This window comes from Podarcis tiliguerta (assembly GCF_965153285.1).
Source record: "Podarcis tiliguerta genome assembly, chromosome: 1".
In the NCBI taxonomy this organism is placed as follows: domain Eukaryota; kingdom Metazoa; phylum Chordata; class Lepidosauria; order Squamata; family Lacertidae; genus Podarcis; species Podarcis tiliguerta.
Window position 1 is genome coordinate 27,375,869 of NC_139534.1, and position 25,079 is coordinate 27,400,947.

Here is a 25,079-nt window from a genome sequence, read left to right on the forward strand (position 1 = left end):
ATTACTCAAGCAAGATGGGAAAAAGTGGAAGCCAGCAGGTGGAACCATGATAGCCATTCATAACTGAGTCATTGCATTCATTTAAAAGATTGTTTCAGAAAAATCAGGCCAGTGCCTATGCCTATGCAAACAAATTCCTATGAAATATCTGCTAGATACAAATATAAAGTTACTTTCATTTAATAACATATTCACCCTTTAAGCAATGGGAAAATGTCCACTGATTTAAAATAAAAGCAGGATTGCGTTCCAAAATGTCAGTGATCTAGTATGTGTGCTTAGCCAGACTGGGTGTACTTTTCGTATCATTCAAGAATGATAAAGGAGCTGCTGCTGGAGTCAAAGCAAGAACGTAAGATTTCTGGGAACACAGTGGCTACTTATTAAATGAATCAACAGGTACAATTCTTCTACTACTGACGTATACATTCTAATTTTAAATGGACCAACCTTGAAATTTTTTACAATTTACTGAAATTCACCTTTAATATCTTTCATCAGAAGAAATGGGTTGGATATAGGACTAAATTAGTCACACTTATGCTCCATTGAAAAGGTAGTGAAAAATTTAGTCATGAGTAACTGAAGTTTCAGTGATTCCAATGGGACCTAGTGTAACTTAGGCTGCATTCCTGACTCCACCTACCTGACAGTAAACCTCAGAATTCGACAGAACTTACTTCTGAGTAGACATAGGATTACACTCTTAAATCTGGAGCTAGCCCTACATACTTATTTAGGAAAGATTAACTGGGTTTTTTCTCAATGTATACGCAACAGATCAGCTGCTAAAATAACAGCTGGATGAAGAAGTCATTTGACATTTTTCCATTTACAGAAATTGTGTGCATGGTATGGTCTCGTGAAAACTTAGCAGCTGCCTCTCTCAAACAATAACTGACATTTAATTTTGCATGCAGCATACTGTTAGTTCACTGCATGGAAAAATTATGTTGTGATACTCCTACAGATAAACAAATTTGACAAAAACAAAGCTGGAATGAAATTTTTGATGAATTATAGTATTATGCCATTTTACATGTGCGCGCACACACACACACACACACACACATGTCATTCTGTTTGGGACTCTCTTGAAGACAATGGGTGGAATTTATCACTGTGAAGCTTTATTTAGTGGAATTCCCAGGTGGAATTCAGTGGAATCCCCAGGTGTGATGTTACTGGCAAAGCAGAATCACAAATGGTGTGGTCAGTGTGCACCAAATCAATAGTCGGTAATAGCTAGTAAGTAAAATGGAAATAAATATTGAACAGATTTAATGACTGGGTCATAGTTGGAAATTCAGAAATACCACGTATTATCTCATGTTATTTCCTTAAAAATATTTTTATTTACACTCATATGAGACCAACACATATTCTAAATAAGCAAGTATTTTAAAATAATTTTAAATGTAACCACTGAAAGCACTGTATACTTTTACAAAACTGTACATTCCATGAATATATAATCAAATATATTTTTATTATAACATGACAACTATACACTGTACATCATTATCTCTTCCTTCTTGTAATAGTTTTCTTGTAAATATAATCGTTATAAAACAGGGAGCTATAGCTTTTTCAATACATGACTTTTAGAGACTAAACAGATTAATGAAATGTTGCTTTAAAATAATGTCAACCCATTACTTCCCAGAGTCCTTGCAGTGTGAAGCCATCTTTTAGTTTTTCTATGGCAAGTCCCAACTCTTCAGAAAAAACAGGCTCACGGTCCTGTTGCTTTTTTTCAGGAAATGAGGAAGAGAGGAAATGCAAGAAAACAAAGGTTAATACTGTATAATCAATTAGCCCATTAGGAACTAACACACTATTAAGTTTTCACTAAAAATAAAATAAAACCTTACCTTATTTCCATCAGCAAAATAAGCCTACAACAGAAAAGTAGAAAAAAATGAAAAACCTTAAAAAGTAATTGTCTAAGGGTGCTATGTAATGTTAGTCATACTCAAAGCAGACCCACTGAAATCAGTGGGCCTACAATTAACATTATAGATCATCTTAAATGTTTTAATTATAAACAGCACAACCTTGTGTATGCCTGCTGAGAAGCCCCACTGAGTTCTATGGGGCTTATTCCCAGGTAACTGGATAGTACTGCAGCCTAAGAATTGAACATTTGTTAATTCAAACACAGACACCAAGTAACTCAGTTCAATTAAATACTTTTGGATCTAATTATCTGTTATATCTGAAGTGGTTATTAAAACCATGTACTGCCATTTTGTTTTATTTCCCCCTTATTCAGTATGAGTAACTCCATTTTACACTCTATGAAATAAAAGAAAAATCTCTTCGCCCTGACAGATTTATAAAATATAGTATTAAACAAAGTAATTTTTTCTGCCAGTTTTCTGCCAGCTTGTTTAAACACAAAGGAAATGCTTCGATCATACATAACCTACAGCAATTGTGAGCAGTAATTAAAACAGCTTTTTTCACTTTGATACACCACACTGAAACAGAGGTCAGGACTGTTGATTATTTCAACAGCATTAACACTCTTAAGAAATGTGTTCTAGTGTCATGCCTTTGGTGACTGTCAAACAAATAGTGAAATATTCACATGAGAAAGTTATTCACATTTCTTTCCTGAATGAAGTAAGGAACCCAAAGGTGCTTAACAACTCACCAGATATTTGAAGGCGTACTAAAGAGGTAGAAGATATGTGACAGCATTTTGACCTTTGAAAAATCCAGTGTGATTGTAATAGATGTATTGTCACAGGTGCTCACTATACTGTGCAAGGGACTTCTGTCTGTGCTACAGGATTTCCCCTTCCTGCTCCCAAGGGTCTCTGGAATTAAGGTGACTTTTAAAAGACCTCAGAAGTTTTATTTTGTTTGTCTTTTACAGGGGAAAAAATAATCATGTGTATTCTTATCACTTCATGCAGCTGGACCACAAGAACAGCATAGCTTCAAGGTGAGTGCAAGCTGAAATGGAGCCACTCTGTTTAATCACAAACTCAAATGAGTATGAAACACACAGGTGAGCAAGATATAACCTACTGCAAGTAGTCTCCCATTCTTCACGACCAAGAATTTTTCTGTGAAATATAGGGTTGGACCCAGAAATGAATGGAACTCCATGCAGTGGGGCTTTCCTGGCCACCCCCACCCCCCACTCTAGTCCTCCATTACCAAAAAACACCCGCTCCCAAGTGTCAAGGGACCCTCTGAAAGAATAAGAGGAAGAGTTTGGATTTGATATCCCGCTTTATCACTACCCGAAGGAGTCTCAAAGCGGCTAACATTCTCCTTTCCCTTCCTCCAATGTGGGAAACAATGTGGGATTGAGTACAGGGGCTTTGGAAGCACAGGAACCAATTTGGTGGGGCTGCCTTTCACAAGCAGAAGTCCCTCTGCGCTTGCACTAGGCATATTTGGATCCATTCCACAAAGTTTTGTAATCTTCCCATAGGATCAGAAACATTAAGTGATGCACACCCTGACCCTGTAGGTCAGAAGGAAGCTGTGCTGGGCCAGTCACAGTAAGCCATAATTCACAGTTTATCATAAATGCTGTCCAATCACTTCCACTTCTCTCTCCCATAATGCAAGTGGGAGGATCAAGCCACAAGGTTTACCGTGATATCAGAAATGGGGATCATGGTTTTTTCTTGGGTGTGTCAGGGAGAGAAGCCAAGCTTTCCCGCTTGATCATCCCACACACACTAGAGCAGGAGTGAAGTGGAAGTGATCAGGCAGCATTTACAGTAAGCCATTAACTGTGATTTACGGTGATGTGTGAATTGCGTCACAGAGTTCAGGGGAGGGTCAAAGTATGCACAGGACTACAGAATTCGAGGTAAATCAACAGAGGATTATTATTTTTCTGTAAAACCTTACCACAAAAGCATCTGTCTGCTCATCTGCCTCAATCTCTACATCATCCTGTATTTGTTCCACAGTCAGATCTTCTAGCTGCTGAGGCTGAAAATTAATAAATGAAAGAAAACACTTTTCAATCTAATCTTTAAATCTTGTTAAGTAAATAGTAGCTGGTTTAATTTCTATAAATCGTGTTTTTAAAATAGGAATACCTTTTCTTCCATTTCGTAATCTACGCCAAATACAGGATTAACTGAAAAGACTTGATGCAATGATTTTATTTCTTTTGCTGTTCCCTCTAGTTTTTCCACTGGGTCAATCTTAAATCCAAGCACATAACCACCAGTCTATAAGAGAGTATATGTTGAAAGAAAACATATCCGATTGTTATCCCACAGTATGATGACCCAAATTCAGTAAAACCATTTTGGCTGAAACTGTGCTACAAAATGTTACACTGTAACAACGATAAGCCACAGTTTTATTAGGAAGATGAGGCAAAGCATTATCAATTTGAATCATGCTCAATTATTTAAAACATTCAGATATATTGACGCAATACAACATCTATATTAAATAAATATAGCAATTTAGTGGGGCTTTGCATTGCGTTACATGTTCATTATTAGTCACCATATTTTTATGAATGGCTATAATTGTAAATATAGTGTTACAAAAACAACAGAACAATTCCAGGTTGAAAGCTATTTTTAAGTACTAATCTCAACTGTGCCATGTGGAAAGTAATCAGCAATGACACATTCAAAATTGCGTTTCTGAAGCTATTTATTCACAAACAGTTCTACTCCCAAGAACTACTAAGTAGCAAATCATTTCAAGACTCTAAACTTTTACAGGGACACAGCACTCAAAAATAGCAAGTGACCAAGCTGATACGCTGGTGTCTCATTCAGAGATTTGATTAGTCACCTGGTGCTCATTTATCATAGTCATTATTCTGTGAACTCATAACTAAGCTCTTCAGATTGAAAAGATCATACTACCATGACATCCTAATCAAAGCAGCAACTTCCTCAGGAATAAATACCACCAAGTATAGGTGCTTGATTGAAGATGTTTTAGAAATGTCTTAATAGAGTTTTGTATGGAATGATTAAAAAACTGAAGGAAGTACAATATACTGAGTTCTTACCGCCTGAGAACTCTCAATGACAAGTGCCAAGCCAAATTTGGAGTCTCTGATCTTTACTGAACGCTGGTTGAAAAGTAAAAACAAACAAAAAAATTTTTGTTAAAAAGAATGACTGAAATATGACTCCTTAATAGAATTAACTGAAATTACTGACACTGACTCCATGAATTACTCTCTTTCCAGTCACTTGTAATTATAAACGCACATGAATTTTTAGTGGAGAAGAACACTGAGAACATTGGAAAGTTGGAAAATATCTTATCTGGAAACTTTGATAAGAATTCTGTTCATATGCCTCTGACAAAAAACAACTATAATGCTCAGCTAGCAGCACAGGTGAAATACCATGGAAACCATATAAACTGACCAATGTTTTTTAAAAAACTAGTGTACCATAGTGGTAAAGAGTGTGAGCTATGAGCTGAATTCCTCAGTACAGAGGAAATGCTATTGGCCTGATGCAAAGATGTATGTGAATCTGACTGCAGATTTTGGAGGTGGAATAGCCTCCATGTTCTCTCTACAAGCCTAAAAGCTGACCAAACACAAAGTTTTGTCCATCCATCAGTGTATTTCTGCATAAGCACTGCCTGATAAGGAAATATTAGATAATGCATGTCACAGCAAACTTATCTCTAACACCAAAGACACTGTACCCCTTCACCATCATCCAGCTAAAAGACTATTCATTTCAACCACCAGAGGAAATACATACTGTAAACCCACAACTTATGCACATTTAACTTGTGCACATTCAGCTCTATGTGCTTTGCAAATTTAAAAATTAAAACTAAAGAGGGGGTGGGCATCTGGGAAAAAGAGACTTTGGCAATCCCACCCGCCACTGAACCCTATGTGTTTTGACCATACACAATTTTGGCTTCAGGCGCAATCCCTGAAATGTAACCCCCCCCATGCAAGTTGCAGGCTGACTCTATGTACTTCTAAGATTTGTCAGCTTTATCAAGTTTATATTAATATCCATTGACACTTCCCAAAAATTCCATAGTATTCCTTTGGAAATTATATATACAACAATTAAAATAAGGTAACCCATATTAATATTTAGGCAAAAATATTGTGCTGTTATTGTACTTACAATTTGTAGATATGGGATACTGACATTAAAGCTGTCATTCATATTAGCATGCCAAACTACTCTTACATTTGTAACAAAAAAGGTACCCAGATTTCCCTAGGAAAGAGAGAAATTATAATTAGTTGGTACTAGTCTTCTATAACACTATATTAGGTCCCTCTGCATTTAAAATGTAAAGAGAATAGGATTTTCTATTTACTAAAACTCACATTTAAATACAAAATCCATTGGTGAAACCCTTACTGCAGCAAACCAGGGTTGAACCATAGTACAGTATAAGAAGCTTTCCATTGCATCTACAGGACTCAAAATAATATACCGTTCGAGTTCAGTGGCGTGCAAGAAACATATGCCAAAGTTAAAATAGCAGTCTACAAAAATAACTTTTTGCTCTGCAATATTGCTTTTGTGTCTATTTTCACACACTAAAATAGTCACCACACTCTGTTTCACATGCCAAATGAATATGGGTTGCATCTTGAGAAATGCAAGACAAAGGAAACTTGTGGAAGTGACCTTCCCACCTTCTGCAGTGGCCTTTTAAATGTTTCCCCTCAGGAACAGGGACCCTGTGAAATGGGGTGGGGTGGGATACAGAGAACTCTGGAAGATGGGTGGACTGATTGAAACTAGGCAGAACCAACTTGTGCCAGGATAGCTCTTCTTTCCTAACATGGTTCTGACCAATTTTGGTTAATTTCCCTCTCCTCCAGCAGCTCCTTGTGACCCAGTCAATACCACAATGGAGGGTCCCCTGAACCTCAGGAGTGACTTTTGGGGATTGGAGGACAGGACAGTAAAGTGGGCAGGGAAGTCTCCTCACTTCCACTCACGGTTCTCGGGAAACAGCCTTATGAAATTCAAGTACAGTGGTGCCTCGCAAGACGAAATTAATTCGTTCTGCGAGTTTTTTCATCTTGTGATTTTTTTCGTCTTGTGAAGCAGCACTGTGCATTGACGGTTTCCCATAGGAATGCATTGACGGTTTTAAAAACAAGGCGCAAGACGTTTTCGTCTTGCGAAGCAAGCCCATAGGGAAATTCATCTTGCGCAGCAACTCAAAAAACGAAAAACTCTTTCGTCCTGCGAGTTTTTCGTCTTGCGAGGCATTCGTCTTGCAAGGTACCACTGTAATATGACAGAACTTGCACATAAATATTAAAGAGCTAAGAATATTCTGCTGAACCTCAGTGCCATGTATTTTTCAAGTAGTCGGTTTCACAAGGTGGTTACAGAACTTCTTTGACAGATTTTGCAGGAAAGGCTTTTAAAAAATCACATTCTTAATTTCAGTTTATGAATATATTCCACTGTACCTGATCACTAGATAAATTCCAGACACCATTTATTTTGTCATATACTTGTTCTTTGGGTAACAATCTCAACTGCTTGTTTTGAATTAATGCACATCTCAGCTTAAGCTCACGGTACATTTTTGAAGTTTCATAAGCTCTAGGAATAATAAAACACGGTTTCAAACAATGATAAAAATGGGGGGGGGGGGATATTTATACTCCTCACCTAACCAATTTGCCTCTTCTAACTTGAGCAACATGGAAGTAATTATGCCAGAGATTCTTGAGTTTAGCTTGAAGGGAAACCTCCACAATGGGATGCCTTTCCTCAATAAGATCCTTTATCCTAAAAAGCCATTTATCTGCCCATCCTGAGAATATTCTTATCTTGAAATATAAGGGTTGCTTTGTGTATTTGCATACATATGAATGCCAATCCCAAATTATTACCATTTCCTCACGGAACAAAATATATGCAAACCTTTCATTCTAAAATTTATTGATTATATGGCATATGCAACTAAAACAACTAACTTCATTAGGATTGTGCTTCATCTAGCATTTCCTGCTTCTGTGCAAGACTAACACTTTTTAAAATAAAAAAAGCTCAAGTACCTGTGTACAGCAATAACAGAGGCAAAAAGTCTGGGGCTTCCAGGAACCACATTTGTAAATATGAATTCAAAACGTGTATTGTTACATTTGGTTAATATATAAAGTGCTTCTGTCTGGCCTCTTAATTTCTGTAAGAGAAAAGATTTATAAGATTTAGTATATTAGTACTGCAGTTTCCAAAATAAATTAACAATCTTAATGTATTCTCAGTATAATTGGAAACCAGTAACAATTTCCAGGGTGGCAGCCATGTTAGTCTGTTGCAGCAAAAGTGTATTCTCACACTTTAAAAACTAATCAATTGCTACAAGCTTTTGAATAATAGGGTCCACTTTATTAGATTCAGGAATTTATTACTATTATTATAAAAGGGTTTTTATACCACTACTAGTATTAATTAAGTAATTAATTGGGGTTTGTTTGGAACTGTTTGTCTTTTACCACTACAAGTATTAATTAACTTACCAGTGCCAGGATATCTGTGTTACACTCAACACTACTTTGTGAATGTTCACTTTACTTATTCTGCATATACTTATTTTGTAGACATAGTTGTATCCATCTAAGTCAAATTCAGAGGATACCCACTGAAATCAACTGGTCACTCTGAATATGACTTAGCTGAATACAACCCCTAAGCTTTAAATGTTGTAATCTGTATTTTTCTGCATTTCATTTCTCTCTGACTTTACTGCTTCCACATTTTCTCTCTCTACACACATTCTGCCAACTTAGGTAGCACTGATGGAGCTAATGAAGTGGACTTTTGTCTAAAAGTTTATACCATAATATAGTCATTAGCCCTTAAGGTGTCACAAGGCTTTTTGTTGCTTTTGAAATTCATAGGACTTGCTGACAATTAAATGTTTTTTAGAAGAACTGGAAAATCATGTCATTTGACGAGAGCATGTTATATATTTCCAAATACTCTCTAATTCAAAATTTGTTTCATAAACTCACCGAGTTAGCAGTTCTTGTTGTTGTGCTTACAAAACAATTGTAGCCAACAGCTAAGGAATCAGGGAAAACAAAAACAGTATTGTTAAAGATGTCATTGAATATCTCCAGATATCTGTCTGGTATGTATTGTTGTCCGGAATAGAAAACTGCCCAAATTAAACTTAACCCGGTGTGCTAGTTGATTCCAACACAAGGGTTCCCGCTAGCACAACAGGTCTTCCTCCCTCTCCACCCCACCTCCCCCAAATCTGCTCTGGAGGATCAGAAGAAATCCCAGAACAGCACGAAGGGGAAGGAGAGGGGGGTATTTCCATCTGGCAAGCAGAAATTCTTGCTCTGAAGGAATGATCAGAAGAGCCCACCATTAAATTGAATTCCTCCCAATGAAATCACTGTGTGACAGCTATGTACTAACTGCAGTTGCAGGAACACGTGCTGCTACTATAATAGTAAATCGATTCACAGGTAAACCCAACTAAATTAAACTAAACCTACTCCCAGGTAATTGTTTATACCACTGCAGTCTAATGAGACTTGCTTCCAATAACCAGAGGCTGCAATTTTTCCAGTGCTTATTTTTCCATGGAACATTTTCTGTTTCATAGTAACAATGAACAGATACCAAAACAGTTTAACCAAGTTTGGCACCTTCGGTATTTTTTGTTTTTGTTTACTGAATACAAGTAAAAAAAGCAGGCTAATCACTGTCTAGGGCAGGGTGGTCCAACACGTGGCCCAAGGGGCACATGTGGCCCTCAATGCCTTTTTCGTGGCCCTCAGCAACATTCGATGGGCCCCCCCACAGTCCTTGTGCTGCCTTCCCAAAGCCAGGGGACATAAAATTTTGGCCTCGCTCCTACTCCCCTGGGTGCAACAAGGCAGTGTGGAGCCTGCAGATTCTATGTCAAAGTACTCTTGGGACCCACTTGGAAAGAAAAGTTGGGTCACCCTGCTGTAGGGCTTGAGAAATTTTCCAGGAACCCCACAGCATTGCTTGCTTTTGAGAAGACACGTGCATAGTTGTTTATCTCCAAAACTTTTATTTTACTTTTCAATTGAAAAACCTTACAACACACACACAAACACACATACAAAGACAGTTCCTTCCCTCAGGGTAACAATCCAAAAAGACATGACACAAAAGGAAAATGGATCGGGAAGGAGGAAAAAAATAAGCAATCTCAGGTGCAAGAGCTTAGTTTCAAGTCCTTTCAATGACCAGTCGGCAGTGGAAAAGTTCAAGAAGAAGTGCCAAAGTATCTGAGCACACTGTTAAGAGTGGCCTTCTTGAAGCTTGATGTAGTGGCTGCTGCCAGAGGATAGTTAATGCTGTTGTCTGAGTTTTCTTATATAAGAGATGTATGGTGCAGACCTACCCCCCCCCCCCAAGCTATGTCTATCCATGGTCTCAGGTCCCAACCCACGTTTGTCCACAATTAACTACATGTTTACAAAAAGCTAAGCTACCACAAATGCTATTTATATGAACAGAATTAACATCACTTTGAAGAATACTATTTGTTGGCAGGTAACTGTATCTTACTAGACTAGATATACTGTAGAAAAACAGCGTAATAGCTAAGCTGACATGCCCTTGATAAAGAGCATGAGCAAATGAGAACAGCCTGAAAAATTTCTGCCCACCTAGTTTTATAACCCAGTAAAGGGCAAACCAAGTTTCTGGTTGCCAGCACACTGGACCTGAAAGGAGTCTGGCCACAGTACGTCATCCTTATTTATAATTTTTTAATATTGTATCAGTCTGAAAGTTGTCCAACATTTAAAGTTAGTAGTGTGATGAGTCATATGCTGAATCAGAACGCTTTTTATATGAAGTGACCTTAGGAAGTATGAAACACTGTGTGCTCCCCACAAAGAAAATAGACAATTGCAGTGTGAGTTGGTAAAGGACAATGCAAAGTCTGGAAGGCTTTCTTATTTTCAAGAATGCCAGATATACCTAAGGAGAGTTAGAATTTTCAGTATTTTCCAGAACGTTTTGAGAACATTTACCAATGCATTGTTTACACGGGAATAATTATGTCAATTCTAACTACTAATACAAATATAGTATACATAACGTTAATAGAGTGATGAAGGTTACAGTAAAACCAGAGCCTTCCACTCTGATCCTAATGGTGTTTCACAGCTCTGAAACTATTGGGACTTACTTTCAAGCATATGCACTTAACACTGGGATGTAAATGTTTCTCTTTGAAACAGCAGCAGTACCATGTAAAGGAGAAAAGCTTTTGATTGACCAGTTATTTTTTTTAATGGTATAGAAACAAAGGAAGGGATACTTACAGAGGTTGACTCTAGGCAATACAATGGAGTGCCAAATAATTCTCAAGTTTGTTACCAAAAGTCTGCCTGGAAATTAAAAAAAAAGGGGGGGTTACCAGATAATTTACTGCAAAATTATTCTAATACTAGACAGCCAGAAAACTCAAAGGCTACCCTACTCAATACTATGTACTCGGGTCAGGATCTTCTACACCCAGTATCCCCCATCCATTTATTAATGTCATATATATATATAACAAACAAGTGGGATGTGCAACAAAACGTGGAGCACTCCTGTCCTGGGTTTCAGCCAGCCATGACCTTCTTTAATATACTGCATTCCAGCCCCACCACATTTTTGGTTTTTTCTCCCAAAGAGCCAGCTTTTGATTCTGTGGTCACTTGGCTTGCTCAGTTTGTGACGCTTTTGTACTACTGCAAATCTAACAATCTCCACAAGCCTACTGATACCTCTTGTGCATGGATGGTGATATTTTGACTACATAAAGATTCCCACTCAGAGAATGAGTTTACTATTTGGGGTAGGGTCATTGCTCAGTGGTAGAACATCTCCTTTGCATCTGGAAAGTCCCAAGTTCAACTCCCAGCAACTCCAGGTAGCACTGGGAGAGAACCCTGACTGAAACGTTAGAGAGCCAGTTACCGTAAACAGCAATAGGCCAATGCTCAATAGGCCAATGGTCTGAGTCAGTGTAAGGCAGATTCCTATTTTCCTATGCAGAATTCCAAGAATAATAACCCATTAAAATCTGCTGTACAAGAAAATAAGCAGAAATGAGTGAACTGCAACTATATTAGAAAAAGAGATTGGGCAAGCAAACTACCGCAACCAAGTCAAAATCTTTCAGGACCTACATACTATCTAAGATCTGCAGGAGGGGACAAAAGGGAGCTGATACTACATAAATCACAAGGAAGGGATATAAAGGCGAGTTATAAATATTTATAATTAATAAATAAATACACATGGCGATCTTGGACATCTGCACTGACACATCATCGTAATCTCTAATAATAGCAAACTCAGATGGCCCAGTGCCAATCACTTGGGAAGCAAAATGCTGCAATCCAAATATAAGGTCATGGCTTCTACATATGTTGGGAATCCCCCAGGCATGCAGAAGAACACACATTTGTGAAACAATAAAATAACGCTGGGCGGAAGGTGGGAAATAACCCTCCAAAAACTGCCTGACAAGAACCTGCAAACTTTTAGCTTGGAACAGAGTGCTGGTAGCACTTGAGAAAGAGGGAGAAAGGGTCAATAGAAACCAGAAGTTGTACCTTTCTCTCCATTGTTTCCTTTGGTATCTTCAATTGGATCCAAACAGTCAATGAGAACTTCTCCTGGTCTCATTTTCATTTGCCTATAACAATATTGCATGTTAAGTTGCTGCTTCAGCCCTTGGTTTTCTTTTATTTAGGTAAACCAGTAATATCCCAATGAAACATTTTCGGACAATAATGCTCACCATGCACACACACAAATCCAAGATCTATAATGACTTTGGAATAAACTTGTCTTCTCCCTAACCAAAGAGAGTCATCTTTCCAAATGAAACACTAATTGAAATGGCAGAGTTGTGCAATGATTCACCTATCTGCTTTTTGCATTACTTCTCATGAGTACTGAAAATGTTAATCAAATGTTTTAACTGTAGGTTCCAATCAAAGCAGTTCCCTGCATGGAGGAATGTGTGATGTCTTGGTAAGCTTGTTTCCATTCTGAAAGAAACAAGTTTATCTTTTTATTTTTTTAAAGTGCTATTAATCCAGCTTGTTATTTAAATAATCCATTGGTAGCCACCAGTGACAAGGAATCACACACAGGTGTGTGCACAGAATACCATGAAGGTGAATGAGCAGCCCAAGTGCTCAGTCCCTTCTCTAGGCACAGGCCAGAAACCAAGCAAGCTGGCAGGGGATGGAAAAACCCCTTCTTCATCCCATCACAGATATACAGAGGGGCTGCTGGAGGAGGGTAGGGCTCTCTATCCTTCCTCAGTCAATCTCCTTGCCCCCAGCAAGCTAGCAATTTTTTCTGGACTTATTTACGAAGTTGCAATTGGTCACATTGGGCAAGTAGCAATGGTCCGTTCCTAGCCAGCATGACCAGCATAGCCACTCTTTTATCCTCTATGAATTTGTCCCAACACTTATAGTCATCACTACATCTCATGGCAGCGAATTCACGCCATCTTGCATCAACAGGCACATGGTACATATTTACAGACCTGGTGAAACAGTTTGTATAAAGTATAACCTGTATAAACAAGTCTAAAATCACGTACTTGTCTGTTCTGTCCAGGCCAGAGGCACCTTTTTCTCCTTAAGTATCAGCCATGGAAAGATATATTGCTGCAGTTTAGATTCTCAATTTGACCAATTATCAATTTAAAAAAGACAGGCTACACTTTATCCAGTTTTTTAAAAAATCTTCATTTGCGTCAGCCACAAGCCACAGCGAAGGAATAAATAAAATGCAGATATAGCTAGATGGTTGGCTATACAAAATACGTTCCGAAAAATTACGACTATACAAAGAAAAGAGTTAATAACTGTCCTTGACCGTTTATCCAGTTTGATTTCACTTCTTTATCCCCTTCTTCTTCCAAGGAGTCCCTCCCCCAGCCCCACTCATCCTCACAATAACCCTGTGAGGTAGGCTGGGCCTGAGTGACAGTGGTTGTGTGAACGAGAGAAGAGCTAACCCGCAGATCTAATCCGGAGGCTGCGTACAAACCGCATTTTAAGCACATCTCCCCCCTTCAAAAGAATCCTGGGCGCAGTAAATTTTAAGACTCACAGAGTTACAATTCCCAGCAATTCCTGAAAAGTACGACGCCATAATTCTTTTAGGGAGGAACAAATATGCTTCGGACGGGCTTTAAAGGTGTAGGGAAAGTATATCAATTCAATAAATAATATTGATATTGACATAATAATATAATAATATATCAAGCGCGACTTTTTGTGTTCAGGAGCGGAGAGGCCGTTGGCGTCCAGGGACCTGAGGAAGCCCGCTTAAGAAATAAAAGAGCCCCGAGAAGAGCCGCGCCCTAGAGAACGTAGGGAACCAAAGACGCGTGTGCGAATCCAGAGTTTTATTTTTAACGGCGAGGGCGGATCCCTCGGCGCCCGCAAGATGGCGCTGACAGGCTTGAAGGAAACGGCGCTCTCCGCTCTCGGGCTCGCGAGGCCCGGAAGAAGCGGCCGCTTTGCCAACGGCTACTTAGCGAGGCCGGGGTCGCGAACTCCCTGTCGCGACGGAGCCGCCCGCGCGGGGGACACAGCGAGAAAGGGAGCCCCCGTTCGCGCGAGAACACTCACTGAGAGGTGATGTCGAAGCGGACGTCCCTGTCCTCCCACAGCGAGTCCGCCGCGGCCGCCATGGTGACCGCCGGGCCCCGTCTCGGCGTCCGTGCGCCGTTCCTTGGCAACTCCACGACGGGCGCCGGCTGGGGACAAACTTCCGCGGCGCGCGAAGAAGCCTGTTGTGCGCATGCTCCGGGCTTCTAGGGCTGTGCGTGCTTTTCTGCTGCAGGCGATCCGCTTGGCGGATCAAATTAGGGATGCCAAGGCGCGCCTGCGGGGTGCATATAGCAAACTGGTTTCCTGGGCCCCTAAGAATGCCAGGCGGCCGAGCCAACCTCCCAGGGCTCTTGCAAGGAGAAAAGTGGGTAGAGCAATAGCGATATGCCGCCTGGAGTTCCCTGGAGGAAAGGCGGGGTATCAATAATAAACGTTCCATCGAGCTCCCCGTCTCAAGCAGGGGTGGGATTTGTGCGCGTTGTTTTCTAACAAGATTTAAAAACCTCAGAAAATTTGCCTGGCTGCGACTAGGGATGACGCCCCTCTCGGAGGGAGGGTTATCTCCCAACAGCCAGCCGAAAGATGGTCAAAACCTTACTTATAGGAAGGATTCTGGTGGTCCCTAAATGAACATTCCTTTATTGAAATGATTTAAAATGCTTTCCTTATGTTTTTCTAGGGTAATTGCATTTTTCTTCTTTTTGTTTTCATGTTTGGCGGTTTTATGTTTTTTTAAAAAAAATAAATGTCAAGTTGTTTTTTAAAATAATTATTTAAACATGTTTTCAGCACCCTTGGGCTACTTGAGGAAAGGCAGGGTATTAAATGTGTTAAATAAAATTAAAAATGTCTAGGCTTTCAGAAATTATTATTGCCATGAAATATCACTAAATACTATTATTGTGACAACAGGTATTCTGTTAGTTGGTGGAAAGGTGTGCATGCATATTAAATACAAGTTTGAGATGCCAGCAACTGCAATATTTTTCAATAATGTACAATGTGTCTAAAGTTAAGATTTTTGTTAACCACGTGTGTGTGGTTGCTCAGAAATCCCACAGACTTCAAAAGGACTTTCTCTTAAGTAAGCATGCATAGATTGCAACATTAACATTAAATCCACAAGGCACTTGAAAGATCCAAATAAACTTATGAATTGGACAGAGACTACAGCCTGTATATAAATCTATTTTGAAAGAAGATTATTATTTATTCTTGGTTACATTTTTCACAAAAGCAAACATTCAGTTCTAAATATCTTCCTCATATGAAGTGATTAAAAGACACAGTGACTTTTAATAAACACAGTGAGATGAGATGTTAGTTTTGCAGATTTCTCAGATTTTTCTAGTGGCACAGAAATACACTTAGTGCAAAAAGTATTTTAGTATATTTTATGCCTAAAGTACCTCTTGCACATTTAATGCTGATAAATGTATGCTAGTAAACAAAAACAAAAAACCTGGAATGCAGATATTTATGGGCATATGCTGACAGAGGTAACAAATTAACAACCCACTTTGAAACATGTATACAGCACTGATGTATCTACCTGAGGTGCCAGTATTCTACTGAGCAAGCAGTAGTTTTGTGAAACTAGCATGGCATAGTGTTTTATGCCCACATTCTAATCTCTTATATTTTGGCTCAGCAAGTTTTAGGACTGAGCCATATTAATATACAATTTATTTGGATACATTTAATGTAGCTTTACAGGTAATTTTGCCATGCTGCCTGCTTGTCAATATTCACTTTCAGCAGCATAATTGGAATGCTATGAGCTATTTTACAAGTAACACTCTTAACCATGTTTTGCTGCTATATGCATGAGCTGGAACCAACTAGTTTATCAAGTGATGTAAATGACCAAGGAGTTTGTTAGTGTAAAATGATGTTTTTAGGATTAACTTGTGCAACCCTAACCTGTGCCATACTCCTTTCTCAGAAGTACGCTTCCATTTTGGGGTTAATTGCAAATAATTGTGCATAGGGTTGCAGCCTTAAAGAAGTATCAAATTTCTACCCCTGAGTAACATTTACCTGCAGATTCCAACAGATAGAAATCCTCATTTATTCCGGAATATAGTCCACAGGCAAACTGAAAATTGTGGAGCGAGAATTTGATGTGTGTATAAGGAAAGGGGTAACTACGGGTTATAGTTTTGCTGGCCCTATTAGGTTCTTGGAGGCTGCTAGCTCTTGGGAAAGGCCTATAAAGAGCCCTCATACAGGAATTCATAACATTTCCTGGCAAACATAGTACCATATAGCTTTCTAGATTCCCAGGGGTGAAACTACATATTACCAGGAAACAACAGGGTTCTTAACATCATGTTTCTACCATGAGTTAAATGAGACCCTTTTGAATTGGCTAATCACTCCTCCCCATTGTTTCCTGGTTATTTATTTCCCCGGCTGAGCTACTAAATTAAAAGCGAACGTGGCAGGGGGCAGGGTAAAATCAGCCTCAATAAGGCAGTGGGGAAGTTTCTATTCACAATATAAGATACAACCTTTATTTTTGTTTTGTTAATGTTTTACAGTCTACAAAGCATGCACGGTTGTTTCAGATGTGAATGGTGTTGTCCAATGGTATGGCTTCTGTGAGTAGAACAGAAAAGGAAGCAGCTTTCAGAAATCTCCCCTCTCCCCCCCCTTGTTGGCTCCCCAAACTGCCTAAATCAGCTCTAAATCCAACCATCTGAAGCAGATTTAAAGGCTGTTTTCCTTCCCATTCCCATGACACAAGGCCTTACTGTCAGCTGAGCAATGTGATGATACAATCCGAACGTATGTGTGGCCTCAGTATGTGTCTTAACATTACACCTGCACGAAAGCTCTGTTTAGGAAATAGAAGATAGACTGTTCCATTGACTTCAGTAGGACTACAGTGGAATAAGTGGTTTGAGGATACCGGTCATCTTTCCTCTTGTTAATCAAGTACAAAACACAAAAAGATCTTAATACATTTGCACAAAATCTCCCCTCTCTTGGCTAACAATCTTTTCTGTTGAATTCTGCTCAGTGAGCGTCTCTGTTAATATCCTCCAGCCATCTGTAAAACAGGACAAGTTATATAATTTGTATTGATAAATATGAATTTCTCTATTAAAGCAAAATTAAATCCGAGTGTTGTGTCCAGAACTTGTTTCACAATTTCCTGTTATACTGTTTCCCAGTGTAACCAAGTTGCTTATCAGAGCATCATTTACATTAGATTTGAAAATATTCTGTGTACACATCATACATCTAAAGCACATCCTCTCCAAGAATCCTGGGATCTGTAGTTTGTTAACAGTGCTAGGAACTGTAGCCAGGATTTGTTCCCAGGATTCTTTGGTGGGGCTGTGCTTTAAATGTATGGTGGGTACACAGCAGACTGTGGTTCTCTTCTTTGCTAGAGGGTAAGGAGTTAGGATTTCTCCCTTGCTTGGAGAATCTGGTAAATAGGAAAGTGAAAGAGCTATTTATCCAGGCAAATGTGTGGGACAAGATTGGAAGAAGTAAACAACGCAGCTTCAGGATGCTCAAGGCATTGATCTATTCTAAGAGGACGTGGCAGAATAGCTTCTTCCAGACTGTTGGAACTCATAGAGGGAGGGAAAAAAGAGAAGACCGCCTGAGACACAGTGATCCCCAGCTGCTGCTTGTCTTCTGGCTAGGTCTAAGTCACAACCTTCCTCCACCCTCTTACAAATATTTTGCAGCTGATTTTTTTTTGGGGGGGGGGGCTCCCGCCATGCAGTTTGAGAAAAATCAGGTTTAAGCCCACAAACCAGTGGGACTACTAACAGCATGGCATTGACAGTGTGTGGCACAGGTCGCACAACCTGTATTATGTTGAGAATTACTTTTTCATGTGCAACCTTGATTTTTCATATTTTATTTCTGAAGCTCTGATCTTGGGTGAGAGTGAAAGGACACACAAGTGTAGCATGAACCTCTCCATGATCATGAAGCCCTTGAAAGTGTGATCCTAGCCAAGTCTATTCATAAACAAATTCCAGTTTGTTCACTGAGGCTTACTCGCTCATAAACATGCATAGGAAAGCAGCATTCTTTGAAATATTGGGGCAGTGTCAGCACAGGCTCTTCCCAGAACTACAAGAGTCTGTAGAAAAGCCTCGTTGGTTCCTACCTCAAGAGGAAAATACGCAGGTCTTTTTACAGTCTTCCTCGATATCAAAGCGGTTAGCATTTCCATCGCAGCCACCGTACCAAAACTGAGCACAAGAATTGGCTTGCTTATCATAATACCATTTTATAATATACACACGGCATGGTCCTTGATCTAATCTTAATTTACATTGTGGAGGGCTCAAGAGATTTTCTTGAAAACAAAAACAAAAAACAAAATATAATTATTCTCATTATAGTGCTTTACAAAAGTAATTGTGGCAATAAAGTTCAAATTTAATCAAACATTTACCATGTTAGAAGTTTAATTTATGAAGGTAGTGCCGATATACACTACCCCCCCCCAACATGATGGATGGATAAATGGATAGAGTTTCTTCTTCTCTTCAGTATTTCTCCAATCTTGCTTTACTCACATCTCTACTATTGTTTAAAACTTTTCCTCTCAATTTTTCTCTACCCTTATTAAAACACACCCACCCACCTCTTTTCTGTGTCAGTCCCTTCCTATATTCAAACCTGTTCCTGCTCATTTTCTCAGCTGCCTCATGCGAGAGAGATAAAAGGTGTGGAGCCCTCAAATATTCCACAGGACAGGCGTCTCCCCCACATATGTGAAGGTGGCGTTCCTGGGTACCACGTGTATATGTTAAAACACATATAAAAATCCTGTAATCACCCTCTAAACCTCTGGAAACCCACAAAAACCCACTGAACTCCACCACAATTGCTCCCTCCAAACCCCAACTCTCCACAGGCCTCAAAGATCTGTGCAAAGACTCATGGGATTGCATTTACAAACGCTCATGGGATGGCCATTTCCCTCCTTTTCACACCATTTTTGCTGTTTTCCCACTCTTTTTGCCCCTTTCATGCCCTTTTACAGTATAAACGGGTTATTTACTTTCAGGTGTCGCGCATATGCGCAGTTGCGCATAAGTCGAATGCGCGTAAGCGGGGAGAGCCATAACCCAATTTTCCTTGCAGTTCCCTCACCCCTTGCTTTACTCAAACACCTGCCTTCATTTTCCACACCCACTGCCGCTTCATGCAAATCCCGGATTGCGAGGAGGCACTGCAAAATCCTCCGGTGAGGGTTGCACAACGATATCATTACATTTTAATTATATATAGGGGGAAATGGAAGAGCGTTAAAACTTTGATACATGTAATGACCTGGTTTGGGTGTAGGTGGCATGGAGGAAGCTGATGAATGAGAAGGTGGGAGCGTTTTCTCTGCTGTTAGCGATGCCAACGGCGGTGATGATGATGGCGATGATGGCAATGATGGCAGTGCTGACGTAACTGCTGCAGAATATAATGTTATACACACAGAGAGAAAAAACCATTCAAGAGATGGGATGACATGTAGCTGATGAAATAGATTTTAATCCCTGAAGGTTTATGCCATAACAATATCTGCAGCGTCACAATATTATTTGTTATTTTTGCTGCAGCAGACTAACATGGCTACCACTCTAGGAATTTAAGGAAAAGGTGGTGAGGTTTGTTTGTTTGTTTTTGTTTTGCCTATGAGACATATCCTGTTAAGAACTAGATTGCAGAAAGAATTACCTTTAACAGGAGACAAAGATGTGAGATCATCAGGTTCCACATCGTAGTTCTTATGAGATGACCTGTGCAATTCTTTGGTCTGAAACAAATTCAGTTTTGTTAATTTTAAAATTTAGCGGGGCCTTATCACCAGTGAACTTACATTTACTGCCCTCAATAACTTAGGCCCCAAATATCTGAAAGGCCAACTCCTTCCCTACAGACCCTCTTTTCTGAGAAACCTCTTGGTAGTTCCACCGCCCTCAAAAATTCAGTTAGTGGTGGCCCCAGAGAGGACATTCTCTGTGCCCTAAGCTGAAGAATTCCCTCTCCACAAAGCTGCATCTGTCTCTTGCATTGTTCAGTTTTGTCATATGCTGAAGATGCACCTCTCGTCTTTTGATATCTGATATATATATATATTTTAGAACTCCACCTATTCTTCTGATTGTAAATTGTTTTAACTGATTTTAATATTGTATTTTTACATTGTTGTAACCCACCATGTCACTTTCTAGGGAACAGCAGCTTAGATAGACAGACAGATAGATAAACAAACAAATAAATATTTGTTCTGTGATACAGAGAAGCCGAATAGAGACCTGCTTCATTTTACTTCTGTCCACAAAGAACCACTTGTGTTGGTTCTTTGTACATGAAAGTCATATATGCTTCAAGTTCAAGACTAAAATGTAGGTTCCAGAGCTTTCAAATAGTGTTTGCCTGATTTATGGAAACATGAAGCATCAACCAGGTGATTGCAGGCTTTAGATAAAATTACCTTTAAATTAAAAGCACTGGAATTAGATCCTTCATTGAAATAACTTAATGGCTAACTAAGCTACTTATTGAAAATAAGTATTCAGGTTCAAAATACTGAGCTGCAAAGTCAGTTCATTACAACTAATTTTTAAAGAAAACCTTATCATTTTGTATTTTTCAGCTGCGAACTGTCCTGGGATTCAGATGAAGGGTGATATACAAATTTAATAAGTAATAATAATCACTACAAGTAAAAAGAGAGAATCCAGAAAATATCCAGTAGCCAATGAGTACCGGGATTAATGGTTGAGAAGGCTGGCCAAGATTTATAGAATCCTCTTTCACTGTTGTTTCAAATTCATTTGATAAAACTGACTGTCCATTATTACTGTTTGTGTGCAATATGTATTGTGAAGAACGAGAAGATACTGAGTGGATAGATGGTCCATTTATGCTTCCTCCAGCTCCAATCCGATTATATATTAAGGCCCCATGTTCATCTTCACAAAACTGGTTAACAAGTTTGGACTCCAAAGCTTGAAACAGAAGAAAATAAAAACCCGTTTAAAAATCCCAAATGTTGAAAAAAATACATTTTGTTCAAGAAATAATATTACTCATGCAATTTTCACTATGCTGAAACTTTTTTTTTATAAAAAGTAATTGTTTCTTAAGTCTTGGGATAGCTGTTGGAACATTATTTGCTTCACATATGGCAAGCCCCAAAGCATAGCCATTAATGTCAAAGTAGATGGGTTGAGTCCAGCTAAGTTTTACTCAGCAAACCCATTGAAATTTGGGGACTTCGGTTAATAAAGCCCATAAATTTCAATCTGTGTGCTCTGAGTATAAGCCTTTTCCTCTGATGGGACTCAAGGCAGTTTACAGATAATAATAAGAACCATTAAAAACATAGAAAAAACAAAACACCCCCCCCCCATAAAAACCATAGAAACACTGGTGGAGGAATGGGGGGGGGGGAGAGTACACCGCCCCTGGCACCATCAAGGAGGGGGTGGTACCATCGTGGCCACCCCCCGACACGCGCCACACAACCCCCCACTGTGCCACACCCCTGGGGCACATGCCAGCCACGCCCCCATCTGCTCTCTGCCCCCAGTGCCAGAGCATGCAGCTTCGCCACTGCATACAAATAATTACAATAAAAACAGCATGGCACCCACCCCTCTGCAAAGCAAGAATTTGCACATCATATTTTATGTTTTTGTGCTTGCACAAAAGTTGGTATATTTTGCCCTAAGCATTTATTAACTGGTGCAGCAAACTATTAAGATAGGTCCACAGTATGAAATTCTTCTTTGTGTAATTTTAGGAAAATGCATAAGAAAGTCTTGTTTTAATTCCTACCCCCTTGCCCTGAGTGGAGAACAAGAGAGGTCTTAGCAGAGTTCTCCCTTTGAGAACCTCAGCTTCTCATTCCCGTTTGCTTATGTCCTGGGTCACAAAGGGACAAGAGAAGGACTGGGTGATCCATTCTATTTCTGGTCCATGTCAGTGTTGTCTATATTCATTCTTAAGTCTTTTCTATCCTGTTTCCTTATTAGTGTGGTGTGGTTTACCCTTCAACTATGCATGCTTTTACACTTCAGCTATGGCCACTTTGACATGCAGACCCCAGAGCATTGAATAGGGGTCAATGTAGCCCTTGGCCTGAGAAAAGTTAGCTATCTCTATAGCTTTGGGATATAAAATCTATGGATGAACATAACATTCCTACATGGCATGCTCTACATCCACTATGTTGTTCCAAGATCTTTAGTGAGGGATGTAGAGCGTAATCTTTGACTGGAGGCACCCAAAAGCTCGAAGATGATCTGTGGGGACCAGTAATTCTTTTAACAGCCATGATCACCTGGAAGAGTATTAAAGTCGTCAATGAGGTACATATGTTCTCTGTCAGGGTCTGATGCAATGAGATTCAGCTCCCGCAAGAATTCAACTTGTGTTGGGTCTGAAGTGTTCACAATTCCAATGGCATACATTTCGATGTTAGCTGCATGAGCCTCTCGGACAGCAATATCCAACTTGACGGCTTCTCTCTTATCCGCTTGGCCATCTGTGAGGACTATGGCAACTTTCCTCACGCCAGTTCGAGCCCCAAAAAATCCTTCCTGTGTTGCTTTACGGATGGCTGTGCCTGTGTAAGTGCCTTCTCCCATATATAACATCTTCCTGATTGCTTGTTTCACGTCCTGTTGAGTTGTGTACCTATTAAGTCCAAATTCAAGCCGAACCTCCAGGCTGTAGAGGACAAGGCCAATTCTGGTGGCATTTCTCCCTACAGTTACTCTGTCTACCAAAGCAGTGACAAAATCTTTGATTATTTCAAAATTCTCTGGGCCCACACTTTCAGAGCTGTCAATCACAAACACAAGCTCCATAGGTATCTCCTTGCATTTGATACCGCAGCCTGCAAAAAAGAAAAACAAACCAAATCCATTCAGATAGACCATATGGCTTGCTTTAATTATATACTATATTCCTGATGTGTGATGTATATGAGGATAAGTGCATTTTTTAAGTAAAAAAGGGCAAACAATTGCAGCCTGCTATGAATCGACTTAACAGCTACACACTTCTTAGGATAGAAGTAATATTGCAGATGAAACAGAACCAATTTAAATTACTTGATGGCTTTAATGGAGACCTTAGTATGACAGAGACTTTCAAATTATCTATTGCTAATGAGAGATTCACAGTGCTCACAGTGACAGATGGAATCACAAGAACCTTCCCACAGTGACAAACTCCCCGATAGGTCAGAATCTGGCCACTCCCCATTAGGTCAGAATCTAAGATTAGCCACAATCGGGCTGTAGACCGAGGACTGCTAATATCTGGGCACTGACAGAACACTTTCTCCTTTTGACTTAGCTATGTAGGCTAAATTTAAAAGTGCCTGCCAAAGGCAGACATCTGTTAGTGTTCTAATTTCCACGGCTCTTTTTGGGTTCTAAACTATTTAAATGTGAATTTTTAAATATTAAATTGACATATCAAATGATCGGGCGACCTTTTCATTTCCCCTTGGAGTTGCAGATGTTTCGATAATCATTTTCTGGTCTGGGAGGAGGAGGAAATGATCAGAACAAACAGGCATAGGATCGGAATGAGAAGGCTTGTTGAAAACTTACCACATATCTCTTTAATCAGTTTAATTATATCTTCTCTCTAGGTTAGAAAAGACAAGAGTGAACATATACATTATCTGACGTCTGCTTTATTCCCAGCAATTTATAGCACGGCCTCTGCTGGCATACCTCAGATTTCAGGCATTTTTCATCATCAGAGTTGTTGCCAATATTGTTCATGCAATGAAGCTTAAGCACTTAAGTACTGGACCATTCAGTCAATGCTTAAATGCTGCAATGCATCGCGACTTAAGGAGCTTTAAGAGTAGATGCGGATACCCCTGGAAGTTCACAGGCTGCCTTTTGTGTGTGCAGGGGAATATTATAATCCCAATTGGATGCTGCAGCACATTTATTAAAATATAGAATTTATATCTCCTAATGGAGACATTTTAGCATGGCAACTTTTCCACCACCTGCATTTCACCAAAGATTATTCTACCGTAGTCGATTCTGTATTGGCTTTTGTATGCATCAAATCATTTTGTCTGAGTTGCCCAAGGATGTAAGATAGGATGTCTTTGGTGTCCCACTTACACACATACCAACACTGCTGTGCTGTTTGTGTGTGCGGAGTGCAGTGGACCACCCCTGGTGGCAGTGTTGCTGCTTGCTAGGACAGAGATGGTGAGTTCAAGGGAGCTTCAGGTGTGTGTGCATTTGTGGGGTTGCCACTGCGTTTGCTATCACTTTACCTCACTTCATCCCCATCTCAGTAAGTACAGCACCTCCACTGACTTAGCGCAAAGGTGAGCCAAGGTGGGTGAGCAAGTTGAAGTCCACCAGTGCAGTCTTTCAGCAGGAGGACCAGACATCCAGCTGTGGGTGTTGAAGACAGAGCAGCCCAAGCAAGAAGTATCCTGATCTTAAAT

At 39.7% G+C, this 25,079-nt stretch overlaps 2 protein-coding genes across 7 annotated transcripts in view; both read right to left on the reverse strand.

The window, feature by feature from the left end:
- Positions 1 to 1,332: 1,332 nt before the first annotated feature.
- Positions 1,333 to 14,761, reverse strand: BBS5 (Bardet-Biedl syndrome 5). Of its 4 annotated transcripts, none has more exons than XM_083412272.1 (12): positions 14,621 to 14,761; positions 12,575 to 12,657; positions 11,291 to 11,356; positions 8,984 to 9,033; positions 8,024 to 8,151; positions 7,430 to 7,565; positions 6,114 to 6,209; positions 5,015 to 5,077; positions 4,074 to 4,208; positions 3,880 to 3,963; positions 1,875 to 1,898; positions 1,333 to 1,749 (listed from the first exon to the last, which is right to left on the reverse strand). In XM_083412272.1, the coding sequence occupies exons 1-12, from the start codon at positions 14,680 to 14,682 to the stop codon at positions 1,648 to 1,650; spliced, it is 1,029 nt and encodes a 342-aa protein (XP_083268398.1). In that variant the 5' UTR covers positions 14,683 to 14,761; the 3' UTR covers positions 1,333 to 1,647. The 4 variants fall into 4 exon arrangements, with proteins under 4 accessions (XP_083268398.1, XP_083268399.1, XP_083268401.1 ...); XM_083412273.1 differs by lacking the exon at positions 14,621 to 14,761 and adding an exon at positions 14,097 to 14,496; XM_083412275.1 differs by lacking the exon at positions 14,621 to 14,761 and adding an exon at positions 13,582 to 14,072.
- A 1,028-nt stretch (positions 14,762 to 15,789) lies between these two features.
- Positions 15,790 to 25,079, reverse strand: part of LOC310660869 (uncharacterized protein) — a 42,373-nt gene continuing 33,083 nt past the window's right edge. The window contains exons 31-37 of one of the 3 annotated variants that reach the window (XM_083406308.1): positions 24,211 to 24,247; positions 22,929 to 23,486; positions 21,350 to 21,591; positions 20,315 to 20,393; positions 19,916 to 20,044; positions 18,741 to 18,932; positions 15,790 to 17,657 (exon numbers count right to left, since the gene is read on the reverse strand). In XM_083406308.1, coding sequence (XP_083262434.1) covers positions 18,742 to 18,932; positions 19,916 to 20,044; positions 20,315 to 20,393; positions 21,350 to 21,591; positions 22,929 to 23,486; positions 24,211 to 24,247 — 1,236 coding nt within the window. In that variant the 3' untranslated portion in view covers positions 15,790 to 17,657; position 18,741. Of the gene's footprint in view, positions 17,658 to 18,740; positions 18,933 to 19,915; positions 20,048 to 20,314; positions 20,394 to 21,349; positions 21,592 to 22,928; positions 23,487 to 24,210; positions 24,248 to 25,079 lie in introns of all 3 variants that reach the window. The other 2 variants (XM_083406307.1, XM_083406309.1) reach the window with 2 other exon arrangements.

What these genes read in the sequence shown, in the direction of transcription:
- BBS5 (XM_083412273.1), bottom strand. Translation starts at nt 14,230, where the DNA reads ATGTCAATATCAATATTATTTATTGAATTGATATACTTTCCCTACACC. An exon ending in CAACAAGAACTGCTAACTCG is followed by an intron (nt 8,152 to 8,983) that starts GTGAGTTTATGA and finishes TTTCTCTTACAG; the next exon opens with AAATTAAGAGGCCAGACAGA. An exon ending in TCATTGAGAGTTCTCAGGCG is followed by an intron (nt 4,209 to 5,014) that starts GTAAGAACTCAG and finishes ACTCTCTTATAG; the next exon opens with ACTGGTGGTTATGTGCTTGG.